Genomic DNA, 18,200 nt, shown 5'->3' with positions numbered 1-18,200 from the left:
ATAAAAGTATTCAATCACAGGAATGAAGATCGGTGAAGGTCCAATACAGCTAATCTATGGCATTGCGAGATACTTCAAGGAAAACCCTGATCACCTTTTCTACCAAAATGAAGTAAGTTTCATGGATGTTAATTCCCAGGTAATGATCTCAAGATGATTATCTATATCCAGTGGTGGAAAAAGTACTCAACCGCAGTACTTGAGTTAACTTACTCCTGGTCAAACAATCATAGTTGACCCACTTTGCACTGTTGGTGCTCTCTAGCCCATTTAGACCGAGAACCATACCTTTCAATCCGGGAACCCCTTTTTGGGTTGTTGTTGCTATGTCAAGCAATATAATTATTTTGTAATTTGAGCGGTTTCCACTGGGAGCTACAGTGTGTGGACTTCCCCTGGAAACATAAAACCATCTTATATGTGTATCTTTGTTGTTTTATTTTTCCAAAACAGGACTCTGCAAATGTTGAACTCTGCAACCTCCCATGTACCCCATGCATCCCAATCAGAGGTTTGTAATTAAATCATTTTTGCATCCCAGCAAGCTTGGAATATGCTCTTCATTTCTTTTTAGTTTTACTGAGATGGCAATTTGTTGTGATGAAAAGGTATATGGAGTTTACCGGCAGCCTCTTTAAATTTAAGTACGATTGTATGTACAAGTCTGAGAAACTAAATGCTGAATACCATAATAGTAGTTTTGGCTCATTATTAAAATAAAACTAGTAATTAGCAATCATTTTTTTAAATTTATTTGTGTATGTGATTTAATTAATTATTTTTTTGTGATATATCTGTTTTGAGGTGACCAGCAATTCAAGATCGCTGTCGATCAAGTCATTGTAAATGACCACATCACCTCCCCCATTGTGGCCCTCGCCTATGCCTTCGCCTTGTTTTATGTTTGCAACATAGAGTACCCGAAGGAGATGGCTCTGACGCTTGAGTTCATGCAAAGGTAAGCAGCTGAGATTCTTGTTCTGTCTGTCACAGCGTGACACACAAAGTTTTTTTTTTTTCCCCCAAAACATTTCAATTTTTATTTCTTTTTACCAACGTGAGAACAATGGCTTCCATTAATAGCATGCTAACCTTCCAGGAATAGAAAGTTTGTAGTCTCTGTTAGCTTGGATTCCCTGGTAGGTGGGATCCTGAACTGTCCACAGTCCTCTGAGACACAGAATGAGTTGAGATGCACACACACACACACACACACACACACACACACACACACACACACACAGGGGCATAGTGAACAAACTTAGTGTGGCCCTGCAGGAATGGAGCTGTCCAAAATAGCATATGAGTATCTCAACTTTGTCCATTACACTTTAGTTCATTTTCATCCATTTAATTGCATGTGCAGCTAAAGATATTTCTTCTGTTTCCTTAGAGTTTTCTGTGGAATCAATCCAGACAGAGGGTCCAAGGCAGAACAGAAGGGGAAACGGCACCACATTCCACCAAGACTGTTCAAGCTTGTGACTCAACTCAAGGATTTCGAATGGGGCATTTGAGGTTTTTGGACTGCATATACACTTACACACACACACACACACACACACACACACACACACACACACCCCTCTTGTCTGACTCGAACTGTTTCGACTGCATGTGCGTGTACACACACACACACACACACACACACACACACACACACACTGGCAGAGACAGAACTACCTCTGTTAGTCTGATATTTTTTTGAATGCCTATTGCTGCACTAAGTTGTTAAATTGATTGTTGTATTGACATATTATTCTGTTTTGTTACCGTTTTATGGAAATGTCTTTAAAAATGTGTATGTAGCTCAGGTGGTGAAGGGGTTAAGTGCCTGCCCACCAAGACCTAGGGTTCAAATCCCCATGTTCAGAGAGGGAAGTTGGGTGGGGAGGGTGATATTTGTCACTGCATGTTCTCCTACAGACTGGGGCAGCACCTGTCAGTGGGGAATGATGACTTACAGTGTTTTAATTTCACCAATAAATTCTTTATAGTTGATGGTATTTTTTATTTTATTTTGTGGAAATCCATTTAAAAAACAAAACAAAAAGAAATTGTATGGCACTGTTAATTGGCATGACTACAACATTTAGGAGAAAAGGGGTTAAAATGTTAAAGTTAATTAAAATGTTAATTGCACTAATCAATTGTTTACAGTTGAATGCATTGTCATATGAACTTGTACTGTTTTAATGTTTTAATTGCAGTAAGCAGGAAAAAATAAACATTGTTATATTTGTATACGGTTTACTCAGATTGATTGTCTGTAAATGGTACAGTGAATGTCCTTTAAATCTACAGAATTTTTCATTTTAGGATTGACTGAAGTCCCGTAAAAGTACGGAATTATCCGGATTAGGATCGAAGGAAGTGTCCGTAAATGGTGTGGTCAAAGTCCCGTAAAAGTACGGAAATATCCGTTCTAGGGTTGACGGAAGTGTCCGTAGAATAATGGTCAATGTCCTGTAAAAGTACGGAAATATCCGTTCTAGGGTTGACGGAAGTGTTACACACCGCGAGCTGCAGGTGATGCATTCCAGTAAGTTCGGAAATTCCACCGCCAGGCGAGAAGCACAACGATGCATTCATAGGGGAATTGTAAATTACAGTTCCATAAAACTAACAAGGGTTACACTCTCCCCCTCTAAACTGCATGAGTCCCTGCATGCACATCTGCCCCTACAGGTACAGATAGGTGTGAAATGGCAGCTCCTAAGGCTTGAAAGAACGAACTGATGGCCAAGGTTAAAGGCTCCCCCAACTCATCATAAGTGAGTTTGCGAGGTGGATGCCTCTCCCTAACAGAATGCCTGACGTGTATGGCCTCTGACTCTAGGCTCTCAGATGTTACATTATCAGTGTCTACAACTACAGGGTCCGTGGTGATGAGATCTGTGTTCTCTCTAACAGGTGAGATATGTGTCATATCCAGTTCTGGAATGTCAATAATAACATGATCTGGGGCCCTACAGTGTGAAGTAGGATGTGCAACTGAACCACCACTCTCAGAGCATACAAAAGGAGTTTCTGGTTGAAGCTCGTGGATTGGTCTCAGGTAAGTGTGTGGAGCTGTGGGGCACAAAAGAGGGGGTGTCAGGGTTTAATACCCTGGAAGCTGGTTGAGGCTCAATGAAACCTCCTTCCCTCTGTAGGAAAGGACCCCTAGTGATAATTTCTGGCACCCATGGGCTAGGATACAGTTCATCCTCATCACTGTGTGACTCATCCTCCTGACAATCAGCATCCCCTGTTATGATTCCGTAGAATTGGCATTTAGTCGGACCAATGTAGCGGAAGAAACAGCCGGAAAACCAGGAGTTGAAATCAACAAAGACTTTAATAACAATAATGCAAAGAAAACCCCAAACACAAAATCAGCCCAATAAAACAAAAGCGTCACTACACCGTGGCGAGCGGGTAGGAGAAAACAATAACTCTAGCAAGAACAAAGGAAATACTAATTGCTCAAAGAACATAAAATCAGCCAAACTAAGAAAGCGATCACTACACCGTGGCGAGCTAAGGACTACGAACAACCAAGAGTATCACTACCAGAAAATACAGAAACAAACTAAACTAGTGCAACTAGGCACAGCTCAAATAGCGACAAGACAAGTCTAGGGAAACAGGCTAAGGCGCAACGATAGGAACAGAATGGCTGGAGAGTCTCAGCGAAAAGCATCAACAATCTGGCAGCGTGGCAACGCTGCCAAGCTGCTTAAGTGAAGGCGCAATCAGTGGAGATCTGCCCCAGGTGTGTTGGAGACCCGCAGCACCACCAGGCCACACCTCCACTGCAGGCGAGGAGAGAGAGAGAGAGCCATTAGCCAACATGCAATGAAAAACAAAACAAAACAAGTACACACTATGACATCCCCTTGTGTGTCTCTTGTCGTTTTGTCCCTCAGTCTCATCTTCTTTGATGTGTCAGTGGGAGAACTGTGCTCTTTGATCTCTGTCACAGGTAGGAACCCGCACGGCAGAAGAAGATCTCTATGCAACGTGCGGTGCAGCCCCTCCCCTGTTTCAGGTTTAACTACATGAACGGGACTGTCTCTAATCCGTCTGACAACAACATGGATCTTCTGTTCCCACCGATCTGCCAGTTTGTGTTTCCCCCTGATATTCACGTTTCTCACTAAGACCCTATCTCCCTCTAAGAGTTCAGCTGCTCTGACCCTCTTGTCAAACCTAGCTTTGTTCTTCCCTCCCATCTTCTGGAAGTTTTTAGTAGCTAATGAGTAGCTCTCTTGTAGGCGTTGACGAAGGCCCTTAACATACTCTGAGTGGGTCTTGTGGTTCCCCATATCAGGGTGGATTCCCAGGACTAGATCAATTGGCAGTCTGGGCTGCCTACCAAACACTAGTTCATAAGGGGAATAGCCTGTTGTATCATTTCTCATGCAATTGTATGCGTGGACCAAGGGTTTGACAAAATCTCTCCAATGGTATTTGTCTCTCTCTTCCAGGGTCCCTAGCATACCAAGGAGAGTCCGGTTAAACCATTCCACTGGGTTTCCCCAGGGATGGTATGGGGTGGTACGGACTTTGTCTGTTCCTATCAGTGTGCAGAGTTCTCTGATTATTTTAGATTCAAAGTCTCTGCCCTGGTCGCTGAGCAGACGACTGGGAAACCCGTAGTGAACAATAAAGTTTTCCCATAGAGCCTTTGCAACAGTTCTGGCTTTCTGATCTTTAGTTGGCACTGCCACAGCAAATTTTGTAAAGTGGTCAGTGATGACTAAAATGTTTCTCGTGTCTCTGTTATCTGGCTCAAGAGATAGATAATCCATACAAAGAAGCTCAAGCGGGTAAGTAGCGGAAACATTCTCCAAAGGCGCGGCCTTTTGAGGCACAGCCTTCCTCCTGAAACAACGGTCGCACCTTTTGCACTTCTCCTCAATGTCTCCGGCCATCCGTGGCCAGTAGAACCTGGCACGAGCAAGATGAAGTGCACGCTCAGAACCAAGATGGCCAACATCATTATGCACTCCCTGCAGTGCCCTCTCTCTGAACTGCTCAGGTAAGACCAACTGATAGACAAGATCGCCTTGCTCAGACCACTTCCTGTTCCTGTTCATTTACTCATTTTATTTAATTTTATGTTTATGTCTTAGTCCCTTGGTTTTTAGCTCCAGTGTTTCCTCATGGGGTCCTTGGTTTTTAGGTCAAGCGTTTCCTCATGGGGGGCCCCCCTCACTGGGAACTGCTTCTGGCCTACTGATGGGGGCGCTGCTGAGGGGACGGCTCTGGCCTGGATGGCTGGAGGCCTCCGCACCTTGGTGTGGGGCCTTCTGTCTGCCTGGGTCGGGGTGGTCTCGGGCGGCGCCCCCCGGTCATGAGCCGGGGGCCCTCTCAGTGTGGATGGCCCCCAAAGGTGGCTTACTACTTATCTTATCCGTATGGGTGCGTGTGCGTGTGTGTCTGTGTGTGTGTTTCTGTATGTAGTTATGGGGGCGGGAGGGCTGGGTTTTCTTCTCTGTTGTTTTTAGCCTCTGTGAGGCACTTTGTGTTGCTTTTTAAGTATGAAAAGTGCCATATAAATAAATAAAGTTTGAAGTTTGAAGTTTGAGGACATCATCCCTGAGTTCGAGTTTTTTCCATTCCCTGAGAAGAAGTTTGACATCATGGTGTTCAAGGTTTGTCTCTCTGAAACTGGGTTTTACAGCTCTTCTCACAAAGGTGATGACACGTGAGATAGATGGATCATTATTTTGAGCATTCCACCAGTCAGAATTAGTCATGGATGGTAAAGTGTCCTCACCGAAAACATCAGGCACTATAGAAGGGTCGACAACAAGAGACTCTGCAACGACAGGTTGCTCTGAACAAGAGACTCTGCAACGACAGGTTGCTCTGAATGATGACAGTGTTCACCTTTAAACATCACAAGATGATGCTGACATAATGCAGTGAACACTTCATTACCCATGTCACCTCCTGTCTCTATGAGTCGTTTTTCTCATGTCCTCTATTCTCTCTCTTTCTTTAGGGAAAGCTTCATCCTCAAGGGGTGGACCTTGAGGCCGCCGGGATAACCTGTCTGCATCGCGGTTGGCCTGCCCTGCTCTGTACTTGATGGTAAACTGGTAAGTAGAAAGAGCGGCTGTAGGATTTGGGTGGTAAAACCCCCTACTTGCTGGATGGACCACCGATGGCAGAAGGGTGTAGAGCAAGATGGCAACAAAAAAAAGCATGAGACAACAGGATTTGCGTTCCAGAGCTCTGGCTTTTTTTTTCTCTTTACTGAATGTCCAAAAGTCAGGGTACAGAGTCCTACACACATGCAGCAGCTTCCAAAAGACAAAGAAGGTGGGCAGGTGCAAACGCTCCAGTAATCAGCCCAGCAGAGGAGAGGAGAGAAGACACAACCTGTCCCCCACCTTCACACACACTCACTGCTCCTCTCACCTGGCCTTTCTACCCCCTAAGTCTCCTCCCACACCAGCCCAATCATAATAACACTCCCCCTGATTCTAAAACATATATACAATTAAACAATATTTACAATTGACAAACAATACAAATAACCCAAATACTGATACAGTTTAAAGAAAATACCTAATTAGCTAAAGAAATACTAAACATAATGCCTAAATTAAGAAAATACCCCCCTCACCCCTCCTCTCTCTCCTCTGATCCCTCAACCCAGCCTAACAAATCAAATCAAATCAAACTTTATTTATATAGCACTTTTCATACATAGTGCAACACAAAGTGCTTTACAAGAGTTAAAAACAATATAAATAAAAACAGAATAACACGAAAAACCCAACCCTCCCACCCCCCCTATGTACTAACACACACCCTCAACCACATGCATACACACACACAGAAACACACACACACACAAGCACACATTCTCACCACAGACAGTAGCAGGAGTAATGAGACATGCAAGGCACTGAGGATTGAGGAGAATGCCACCTTTGGGGCCGTCCACACCGAGAGGAGTCATCACGGGCTATGAGCACAGGGGGCACCGGCACCCGGGCCCCACCGACCCTGACGTACCGGTGAGTCCCCACACCAAGGTAGGGAGCCCCCCCACCAGCCGGGCCAATGGGGCCTGAGGACAGCACCCCCGGAGCAGACCAGACACAACTCTCAGTGTGGAGTACCCCCCAGAGGAAATACTGGAATTAAAGTAAAAAATAAAAAAATAAATTAAACAGTTAAAAGAAGAGAATTTCATAAGATAATAAATAAAGTAGATAAAATAGGGTAAAATAATGCAAAATATAGGACATCAGAATAAAAGACATTAACATAAGATAACTGATAAAAACATAAGAAGAATTTGAAGTCAATTAAAAGCCTGATTAAAAAGGTGTGTCTTTAACCTTTTTTTAAAAATGTCAACAGTCTCTGCAGTCCTGAGGCCCTCCGGCAGGCTGTTCCACAGGCGTGGGGCATAGTGGCTAAATGCCGTCTCACCATGTGTTTTTGTTCTGGCTTTTGGTATGGATAAAAGGCCGGTGTTGGAGGACCTCAGGGTCCGCGAGGGTTGATATGGTAAAAGCAGGTCAGATAAGTAAGAGGGCGCAAGCCCGTTAAGACATTTAAAAACTAGTAAAAGAACCTTAAAATCGACCCTGAAGCGGACAGGGAGCCAATGCAGCGACTGTAAAGCTGGTGTAATGTGGGCCCGCCCTCTGGTCTTTGTCAGCACGCGTGCGGCTGAGTTTTGCAGCAATTGGAGGTATGAAATACTCTTTTTAGGAAGACCAGAGAGCAGGGCATTACAGTAGTCTAAACGACAGGAAATAAAAGCATGCATTAGCACCTCTGTGCTGGCCTGAGAGAGAAACGGGCAGACTCTGGCTATGTTCTTAAGATGATAAAAGCCTATCTTTGTTATATTTTTGATATGTGGGATAAAAGTCAGCTCAGAGTCAAAAATCACGCCCAGGTTTTTTACAGATTGGGTTGGTTTAAAATCTTGTAGTTTTGGTAAAAGTTTCTCAGTCTGGCCTTCAGGACCTATAACTAAAACCTCTGTTTTGTCCTGGTTGAGCTGTAGGAAATTCCCTGCCATCCATGACTTGATATCTACACTGTAAAAAAAAATCCGTTGTTTTTACGGAAAAATACTGGCAACAGTGGTTGCCAGAATAATCTTGTTAAAAATACAATAAAACGTAAACAGCATTACAGAATAACTAGTGCATTTCACTGGGATTCCATGTAACATTAATGATAACTAAATGTAAATTTTACAGGTATGCAATGTACAATAATCAATACATAATTGTTTATTTTACGGATATTCAATGTACAATTAACAATGACTTCATGAACATTTCAGCAGGATTCAATGTAAAATAAGCAGTTTTAGAATGTAAAATTTACAAGTTGTTCAGTAATGTTTACATACAGTATGTACTGTATTTATTACAGGATTATTCTGGCAACCACTGTTGCCAGTTTTTATCCATAAAAACAACGGGTCATGTAAAATAAGCAGTTTTAGGATGTAAAATGTACAAGTTGTTCTGTAATGTTTACATACAGTATGAACTGCATTTTTAACAGGATTATTCTGGCAACCACAGCTACCAGTTTTTATCCGTAACATCAACAGGACATGTACGCATGAAATACAGTTTTACTTTTTATCCGCAGTGCTTCAAATTACTTCTAAATGTTAATTTGAAGATAGGCTGTTAACAAACCACTCGTTAGTCAATGAATCATTCTAAAGAATGCAAGTTTATTTTTGAAAACAGTGGAGATATGAATGCTGTGGTCACTCAAAGGAACACCTAAGGGAATAGAGAAGAGAAAGAAGCACATACAGGATCTCCCTTAGTTTCATTTGTTAAGTTAGTCAATAATCAAAGACAACAGTAGCAGTAACACTATCACACCCACCTTTAATAATGGCTCGCCAATCATGGATGGGAACATCTAGAAGTTAGAAGTCTTGCCTCAGTTGAACTAGGACCCCCGTATTTTGGTCACTCAAAGGAACACCTATGGGAAGAGAAGAGAAAGAAGCACATACAGGATATTCATTAGTTTTATTTGTTAAGTCAGTCAATAATCAAAGATGACAGTAGCAGTATCACACGCCCACCTTTTTAAATGGCTCGCCAATCATGGGCTGGAACATCTAGAACAACACCCTGAAGAGCATCTAGGGAAACATCCACTGCTGTGGTCACTCAAAGGACACCTAAGGAATAGAGAAGAGAAAGAAACACAAACAGGATCTCCATTAGTTTCATTTGTTAAGTTAGTCAATAATCAAAGACAACAGTAGCAGTAGCAGTATCACATGCCTACCTTTTTAAATGGCTCACCAATCATGGGCTGGAACATCTAGAACAACACCCTGAAGAACATCTAGGGAAACATCCACTGCTGTGGTCACTCAAAGGACACCTAGGGAATAAAGACACACACACACACAATAATCTCAATTAATCAGTAGCATTGGAAACAATAACTGCTGTACTGTTGCTGCAGTATGAACTGTCTGGACACTAGGCACTGTCCTGAGACAGCCAGCACTGTCTGTCCTGGGACAGTCAGGCACTGTGCCCAACTCTCTTAGGACAGTGCATCGCTCCCCTGGACAGGACCTGGTTGCCCCGGGGACAATACCTGGCTGTCTCAGGACGGGGGCAGTGCCTGATTGTCTCGGGATAATGCGTAGCATCGTGGTAGAGTGCGTTGCCGTCTCTGGACAATTGGCACTGTCCCGAGACAATGAGTAGGACAATAGCAACAGTACAGTACAGTTACTGTTCCCACTGTCTCTCCCATTAATTTCATTTGTAAAGTCAGTCAATAATCAAAGAACGTAGTTGCACTAGCACTAGTACCTTTTTAAATAGATCGCCATTCGTGGTCTGAGAGGTCCTGAATCAACATCAGGACTCTGGCATTAACATGCAATCGCGTAGCACTGGTTCGCTCCACTTTGGTCCCCCTCTCTGGATTTATAGAGAAGAAACATGTAGGAATACAGAGAAGACAGAGGAAACACATGTATATAATAAACAAACACAAATACATGATACAACTGCCTCCACAACAACAAAGGAAAGGATAAGTGTGAGGTTACAGTTTTCCTTTAATTAATACTTTATTGGTAGGCAGGGAGCAAAGGGGCCTCCAGAGACACTGTCTTTTTTCTTTTCTTTTCTTTTTTTTTGCTCAACATGAATCAGAACGTTAACATTTCGCATGACATGTTCGAGATAGATAATGCATTTCCATTTCCATAAATTGCAAATTACAGGAACATAACTCTTCATGAGCTCTGTCTTTGCACATCCACAGTAGAGGACTGAAGCAGAACATGTATGGTTTGAGTGATATAATTGGCTTCCCCTATACAAGTTCAAAACATGTTACACATTTCTACTGTATCACAAGGAAAATCAGGTAGAAATTTGGGTCTCTACTATTTAAGAAAAGTCAATAATACCATTCAAACCATACATTAATGGGTTGGTTAGTAATCTGCCTGGGGGAGATTGGCCCCATTCTGCCTTCTATTCAAAGTTTTAACTCGAACTGAGTTGTGGTCTCGAGTCAGCCTGCGTTTCCATTACTAACCGGCTACTCAGACGTGGGTGGCGAGAAAAGAAGTGGCCGGTAAATAAACATGGAGTATATGGAGACATTAGTGGTGCTGCTCTTCGCTCTGATGCTTTTACTCTCTCAGAAGATGAAAATGATAACGTAGGCTATAGCCAAGGTGAGACACAACTGACTAGGCTACAGAAAGTGGCAACTTTACCAGTTCATTCACAAGAAAGAAATAGATTTCAACACGGGGCCATGATTGTGATGTGGATTTATGTTGTGGGTGATTAATTTAGTACGTCAAATGTATGCACGTTTCTTATTTTCTTGCAGTTGTAGAGAGTGAATGTACTGAATAAGAAAAGGATAAAAGCACTTCCAAACATGCAATCATTCTACTGTTAGCTACCTGTCTAGTTCTTCAAGATAGGAACACAGTGCGAGGGCAGCACCTCTGTAACTCCAGAAACTCCAGGGTTGATGCAAGTGCAGTTGGGTAATGGATGTTGAAGCAGTAATACGAGCCAAACATCATGCACAAGGAGGAGATGAAGGAAGAGATGTTCTCGTTGACGATGACGTGATCCACACACAGCATCATCCTTCTGGAAGAAAAGCAGGATTGTCCTTAAAAGAAAAAAAGAAAGAAAATTAAAATAATCCAGAAATTAAGTTTACATTTTCACATGTCAGTCACTAACTCATGTATCAAGGGTGAAAACAAGTATGTACCAAGAAACCCACACCATCAGAAAAAAAAGGGGTGAATTCATTATAGTCAACATCCATGGTATGTGTCAGGCTTTACTCTTCAACTCAGGTAAGTAAGGTTAACTTACCACATACAACAATCGTTGGAGTCAAGGGAACTCGGTCCATGACCACTTCTCCAGCCAGGCAAGTGTCCTCCACGTAATGGAACATCACATCATCTCTCTTGTCAAAATAAGCCAGAAGAAGCAGCACCATCTCTGTGACCTGTGTGCTGACTGCCTGTTCTCCCATCATAATCTGTAGCTTTGTTGCAGCTTGGTAGAATCTTTTGGATTTGTTGACAGCAACTGTCTTCATGAAGTGCAAGAGCCGTTCCCCCTTCTGTTCCACATTTTTCAAGAAGGTTTCCTTCAGGTCAACTCCAGTGAGCTCGTTGAAGTGAACATTCATGCCAATTTCATGAAACCAATATGGCCAGTTTTCCTGGAGGTACTTCATGTCTTTCCCTTGGTTCACGTCTTTTCGCTGGCTGTAGAATGTGGACTTCATCAGCATTTTCAAAGGACCTGGGCTTTGTTGATTCTGGCTGAACAGATTTTTAAGCTCATCTTTCTTCTGCTGCTGGGTTTCGGCCGTTTCCCCAAGGGGCATAAACTTCACATGCCAACGGATGCACCCATAGGTGTCTTGAATCGCTGCACGTTTTTCAGGTGGGACTTCGTCAGTGTCAGAGTCATGTGATTTTCTTTTTTTAATTTTTGGTGTTGTAGGTCTTTTCACATTTTCGATCCGATTTTGAATTTGTTTCACGAGGGAGCCATACCCTGTGCCAATTACGTCACCCTCAATCACATCTTGAAGGGACTTGGGGTATTTAGCCACCAATTTCTTAGCCACATCAGCAGCATTCTTCTTGCTTAAAGACGTGGTTACTTTCATCATTTCACGGACCACAATTCTGACCATCTCTTTCCTCAGACTTGGATTTGGACGCCTTTCCCTCTCCAAAGCCTGTGTCAACGCCTCTGGGAACTGTCCCCATGGTATTGTGAATGACTCTGGAAAACTGCCACTTGGGCTCTGACAGCTGCTGGACGACGATGACGTTGGCGACAGAGACATCATGGATTGGGAGGGTCCTGGTGAGGCAGTAAGGCAACCACTTTCTTGGGCCGGACCTTTACAAATGCACATACACGAAACAGACATAACATGAATGGTTTTACATTTTAATTGAGCTTCATAACAATGTTGAGAACAGATCACATCATAAAACCACCAAGCAGTCAGGATGCTGAACAATGACGTTAAACTTACATTTCAGACTCCATGCAGCAACCAGCTTCCTGGCTTGTATGGGCCTCAGGGCTGACAACAAATCATCTTCTTTCAAAAACTGGAAGTCATCAGGGGTCTCTACCCCCAGAGATTGGAGAGTTTCCTCCAAGATCTCCCTTGTAGCATCTGGCAGGTCAGGCAAGGCCTCCGTGATGGCAGAATGTAGAAATGATTTGGACATCTGTACAAATTTCATTTAAGATGCATAAGTAAATATTTACAAAATGTAGCCGATTTACTGATTTACTACATTTACTTCAGAACATTGTAGTTTGGGACTAATTCATATTGAAGTTAAAGTTGTGCCCAATATGACTACAGACATTGAAAATCAAAAAATAGAACTACATAAAACTCATCATTCAGACATTGCAAAAATCACATGGACAAAACGCTGTGTTTCAGTGGGATGACTCTGTGTGCATCGATGGTGTATGAAGTCAGTGGGTAAAAATCTAGCAAGGCCTGTATGTTCACACACTTCATTGCTGTACTTTGCGGTCTAATGGCATACAGATGGTATTTGGGAAGGAAGACGGATTTGTGCAAGTCCATAAGAACATACACAGCATCATCCTTAGTTAGAATTCTGATAATCTTCCCAAATTCCAGAGACTCGTTTAAGACCAAAAAATCCCCTTTCTTGTAGGTTGTACCTCTGTACTGAATTTCTGTTGAGACAACAGTATCCCTTTCTGAAAATCCAAATTCAGAAGCAGCATGAATGACAGCTTCACTGTAAAGGTTGGGAATAAAAGCGCAACCATTTTTAATTTGTAGTACCTCACTAGATCCTGGTCCTGCCGAGACATATGCCTGGAACATCTGATGCCTCTCAGAAAGAGTGAGGCAAATGTTCTTGAAGTTTTTCAAATGTCTGGCACATCACTTGAAATAGCTATGTTTGCTTTCAAAACGCATCGTCCACAGTCGAATAAGGGGGCCAAATTTCAGGATTAGTGAGGGATAATGTCTCATGTAATGGTGTTTCGGTTTGAGAGTACTATGAGGAAACAAACATGTCCTTGAATCCAGATATTCCTGAACTATGATTTCAAGGTAAGCTATCTGTGACACTGAAATCTTTTGCGCACAAACTAGATCAACAATATCTTTGAGCAGGAGAGTCAACTGCCACACGTCATCATCAGCATTTTGCACCTTGTCGCCAATTAGAACAGGTAACAACCTCAAAAAATTCCAATTCTGGATCGCGTTACCAGAGAGTTTGAGTGCACCAGACTGGACAGTGCAAGGCTTGGAGAGAGCATCTGAACCTTTGAACTGGAATTGTTTGATTCGCCTGTTCAAAAGGGTATATGTGAACCACTTCTTGGTCTTGATGAAATAATTCAATACAGACCAAGGTCAGAGGACAACACGCCCTCAAAAATGTCATGGCCTAAACATGGTGGGAGCCCAGGTTGGCATACATGAAAGTTTGGCACATCATTGAAAACTGACCTCAGTTTTATTCCTTTGACGTCTCTGTTCTCCTCAGACAGAGCGGCGACAGCAGCGTCATAGGAATCAGCAGTTCTTTGCTGGCCGCAAAGATTGGGTTCTTTCTTAAATTCGTCTCTGGTTACCTCACAGTACCTGCAAAAATAACAAGACGTGAAATTTTCGTTAAACCCTCCAATGCCATGTGACCCTAAATTATCCCCAGCTATACAGTACAAAGACAGTACAAGGACAGTTTCCCCTCCTACAGTCACTCCATTTTCTGCTAAATCTGACAAATCCGAGATCAGGTCAGCAAATACTTTGGCACATCCAAACTTTTTTAGATCATTTTCTCCACACAACAAGACTAGGGACATGTGATCTGTGTTGGATCGCACATGAACTGGCAAATTCGCAACAGAAAGATAAACAGCGAGAACTTTGTGCTTTTTTTTTGCTGAGCCGAGAGGATTGACTACTTCAAATGCATCTTGGTACAAAATAACCTGCAGGCCTCCTGGGTTTGCAATGAAGAACGGATTGGACTTGAAGGCCTGTCCATCACAAGTGTCACCAAGGAAACATGCATCTGTTTCAGTAGTCTGTTGCAACACAGAATGTTTCCAAAATTGTGATTCTAGTAAGTTAGTCACTGTTTGCTTTACAGGTATGTAATAAGCATTTCTTTGTCTCATATCATCATCATATCCTAATCTTACTACTTTGGGCTCTACATATTTGAACATCCGTTTGAATGCCTGAGCTCTCGTGTAGGCTGTTCTCAGTGGGCCTTTATGAGATGAGGAGAACAGATCAGAATCCTTAATACAATCAGAGACTTTCCCCATCACATCATCAGTAAGATTTAACTCATCTTTCATGACAGAGTGTAATTTGCTCAAAGTGTAATCAAGTCCTAATTCATGTAGATTTTGCATCTCTTCAACAATTATTTGTATTGTTGAATCTGGAAGCAGCAGTTGACCTTGTAGTTTTAAATAGAACAGGCAAACACTCCTAAGAAAGATTTCATTGAAAACCTGTGTCGGTTCAGTACTTACTGATAGATCTGCTGCCTCATCCACCGTCTGCGAAACCTCTTCACAAGCCGTGGCAGAGGACTGCGGTGTGATTTCTCTGTAAAGATCATTTATGTTATTCACTGAACAGTCTGGATGTTTCCTAGACAAGTGCACTGCAAATGATGACCTCACAGTAAATGTGTTTTGACAACCTGCCACTGGACACTTAACAGATCTTCCCTCCACTAAATGTTTTTTTAAGTGTACAAGAAGTTCCTGCACAGTCTGAAATCGGTCTGAGCAAAGTGACACAGCGCACACAAAATTAGACACAATGGCTGTGTTGGCATTAACAGACGACGTTGTGGCATTGTGCTTCCTATAGAAGTGAGACTTAAATGATGCATATGTGCAAAATGTCTGCCTGCAACTAGTACTCTCACACCTGAAGACACAGCGTGGTTCGTTTCTGTGAATCCTACAATGCAACACATAACCCATCAACGTTTGCAAGGTTCTCCCGCAAAAACGACAACGAATCATGGCAAGGGGAGCTTGAAACAGGCGAAACAATTCTTATCTGCCAACAGTCAAAAGCAAAAAAAAATGCACCAACATTGATAGCTGTCCATCAACGAGTGTAAAATAAAATTAAGACACGATGTATCGTTTCACAACATGAACACAGTGTGGCTCGCTTCTGTGAATCCTAAATGCAACACATAACCCCTCAACGTTTGCAATGTTCTCCCGCAAAAACGACAAACGAATCATGGCAAGGGGAGCTTGAAACAGGCGAAACAATTCTTATCTGCCAACAGTCAAAAGCAAAAAAAAATGCACCAACATTGATAGCTGTCCATCAACGAGTGTAAAATAAAATTAAGACACGATGTATCGTTTCACAACATGAACACAGTGTGGCTCGCTTCTGTGAATCCTAAATGCAACACATAACCCCTCAACGTTTGCAATGTTCTCCCGCAAAAACGACAAACGAATCATGGCAAGGGGAGCTTGAAACAGGCAAAAAAAAAAACTCTTATCTGCCAACAGTAAGCAAATGCACCAACTTTCATAGTTGTCTGGCCATCAACGAGTGTAAAATAAAATCAAGACACGATGTATCATTTCACAACATTGGACTTTGACTTAACCGACGATTGAGTATGATTCAATGGTGTTCAATTTGCACCACTACGGCAAAATGGAATTGGGAAAAGGGCGCGGAGAGCTTAGCTGCTAAAGCTCTGTTAGCAGCACAAGGATAACAGTAATCGCTCATAGAACAATTTACAACATGAAAACACACCGTTTCTTGACAATAAACTGCTTTATACTTAACCTGACGGTTGAGTATGCTTCAGCTGTATTAACTCAGCTCTGCTGGTATACTTGATTAGCTAGCTTGGCTAACCAAACTGTCTGGTAACATGAAGTTGACGTTGAGTAAAATATTAAACGACCGCTCTTCAGCTATCTTTAACTCTGAATGAACAGAAAGGGAGGGTGATTCTTCGGTATAGATTACCTTCTAACTTTTGACGACAGTGTTTAGGTTGGATATCCGACAGGAAAGTTTCACTCTGAGGAGCAAACAGTCACTGACCAGAGACGACAAGAATCTGCGTGCAAGCAAGTGAAGCACCTGTTGCGCGAGGCTTTGCGTGTGACGTCACAGCACCACGCAAGGCACGACATGCTGAGTCGTCTGATCTCCAGCAAACATAGGCCTAAATAAAAAAAATGTAACCCCCTTGGCTTGATTTCGTTGTAAAACCAATTGTGACATTGTTCATTGTATGTTTTAATTTTTTTTTTTTTTTTTTTTTTTCTTCTCTTTCCCACAAATTATCTGTGTACAGATTGTATTTTGAATTTTTTCTAATTAAAAAAAATAAAAAAACATAGGCCTAAATGTCTAATTATCTGAATAACAAGCAGGCTGCACTAGTCTCTGTAAAATTATTTTCCATGCAGGATTCAACGAAATTAGTATTGTTTACTTACCTTGAGATTGTCGCTGGTTTAAACGAGAAGTTCCCAATATGTCCAGAGCAGCTTAGGCCTTAAAATTTCTCTGTAGTGATTTCTCTTCCCAAGGTTTGACTGGACGTGGGCAGAGTCTTTGTTCTCACAGACAAAATAACACTTCTTTCTTTATCCCCCAACTTGATTAAAAAAAGATTTGATTAGCCTATGCTTTCAGTTATGGCCAGCCACATGATGTATAGTTCAGAGAAGATTCAAAACAAGAAATAATCACGTATATCCTTAAAAAAAAGTGGATAACTAGGCTAAATGTTAAGTAGGTAAAATTGAAGTGGTGGCAGTCTTCCTTTCTTCCAACATTTTGGAAATCCATGTTTGAAGTCTGCAGAATTAAATTGTAATTTGAACACAATTTTACTGTCATTTAATATGCATTGTATTGTTTTTTGGAATACAGTATTTATATGTCACAATAACACAAACAAGTTATTTTAACAACGACATTGTGTTTCAAAAACAACATGTTCATGTTAAATTTACAATAACATTTAGTTTGAAGTTTTACTAAATTACACTGTAAAGAAAACAATGTTTAGCTGTAATACCCTGTACAGTTTTTTAATGTTGAGATTTTACAGTGTTATTCTGTTATTTCTACGGACATTTTTTACAGTGTAAAATGCAGTTAAGAAGGGCATCAATTGGCCCTGTATCATCAGGAGACAAGGCAATGTACAGCTGTGTGTCATCAGCATAGCCATGGAAACTGATGCCGTGTCTCCTAATGACATCTCCGAGAGGAAGCATATAAAGATTAGGTTTAGGTAAAAGCGTAGTGCCCCTGGGGGGGAGCACTGCGAAGGGCACGGGCTCTCGGGGGCAATGGGGATCCAAAGGATCTTGGGACCCTCCTTAATTGTAATAAAAATGGATCTTTGATCCTTAAAAAATACTTAAAGGTGTGGTCAATTTTTAGAAGTGCATGGAGGATTGGGCAACGGTGCAGGCTGGCAGTGGGACTTTGTATATTTATCAAAATGTCCCCTCCCCCCTCAGGGCCCCCGCCGTGATACTTACGGTGGTCATTACTTAAAAGGAGCAAGTTTTTTAAGAAAATGACTAAATAAATAAATAATAAGTGCTTGA

At 42.0% G+C, this 18,200-nt stretch overlaps 1 protein-coding gene and 1 long non-coding RNA gene across 3 annotated transcripts; both read right to left on the bottom strand.

Moving 5' to 3' along the window:
* Nucleotides 1-8,676: 8,676 nt before the first annotated feature.
* LOC143317752 (uncharacterized) lies at nucleotides 8,677-12,378 on the bottom strand. Its single transcript, XM_076725760.1, has 7 exons — nucleotides 11,382-12,378; nucleotides 10,952-11,169; nucleotides 9,834-9,944; nucleotides 9,292-9,390; nucleotides 9,083-9,181; nucleotides 8,878-8,979; nucleotides 8,677-8,768 (listed from the first exon to the last, which is right to left on the bottom strand). The coding sequence occupies exons 1-2, from the start codon at nucleotides 12,376-12,378 to the stop codon at nucleotides 10,964-10,966; spliced, it is 1,203 nt and encodes a 400-aa protein (XP_076581875.1). The 3' UTR covers nucleotides 8,677-8,768; nucleotides 8,878-8,979; nucleotides 9,083-9,181; nucleotides 9,292-9,390; nucleotides 9,834-9,944; nucleotides 10,952-10,963.
* A 14-nt stretch (nucleotides 12,379-12,392) lies between these two features.
* On the bottom strand, nucleotides 12,393-17,492 carry LOC143317751 (uncharacterized). 2 transcript variants are annotated; one of them, XR_013076798.1, is made up of 5 exons: nucleotides 17,073-17,492; nucleotides 15,102-15,177; nucleotides 14,059-14,193; nucleotides 12,574-12,775; nucleotides 12,393-12,434 (listed from the first exon to the last, which is right to left on the bottom strand). It is a non-coding gene; the product is annotated as an uncharacterized LOC143317751 (long non-coding RNA). The 2 variants fall into 2 exon arrangements; XR_013076797.1 differs by lacking the exon at nucleotides 17,073-17,492 and having other exon boundaries at nucleotides 15,102-16,844.
* Nucleotides 17,493-18,200: the final 708 nt, after the last annotated feature.

This window comes from Chaetodon auriga, unplaced genomic scaffold (assembly GCF_051107435.1).
Source record: "Chaetodon auriga isolate fChaAug3 unplaced genomic scaffold, fChaAug3.hap1 Scaffold_238, whole genome shotgun sequence".
Lineage (NCBI taxonomy): Eukaryota > Metazoa > Chordata > Actinopteri > Chaetodontiformes > Chaetodontidae > Chaetodon > Chaetodon auriga.
This window is presented reverse-complemented; position numbering and strand designations above follow the sequence as displayed.

Bases quoted from the DNA above. Each gene is read 5' to 3' on its own strand.
- LOC143317752 (XM_076725760.1), bottom strand. From the start codon at position 12,378: ATGTCTCTGTCGCCAACGTCATCGTCGTCCAGCAGCTGTCAGAGCCCA. The intron at 11,170-11,381 runs GTAAGTTAACCT...TTTTCTTTTAAG, and splicing joins TCCAACGATTGTTGTATGTG to GACAATCCTGCTTTTCTTCC.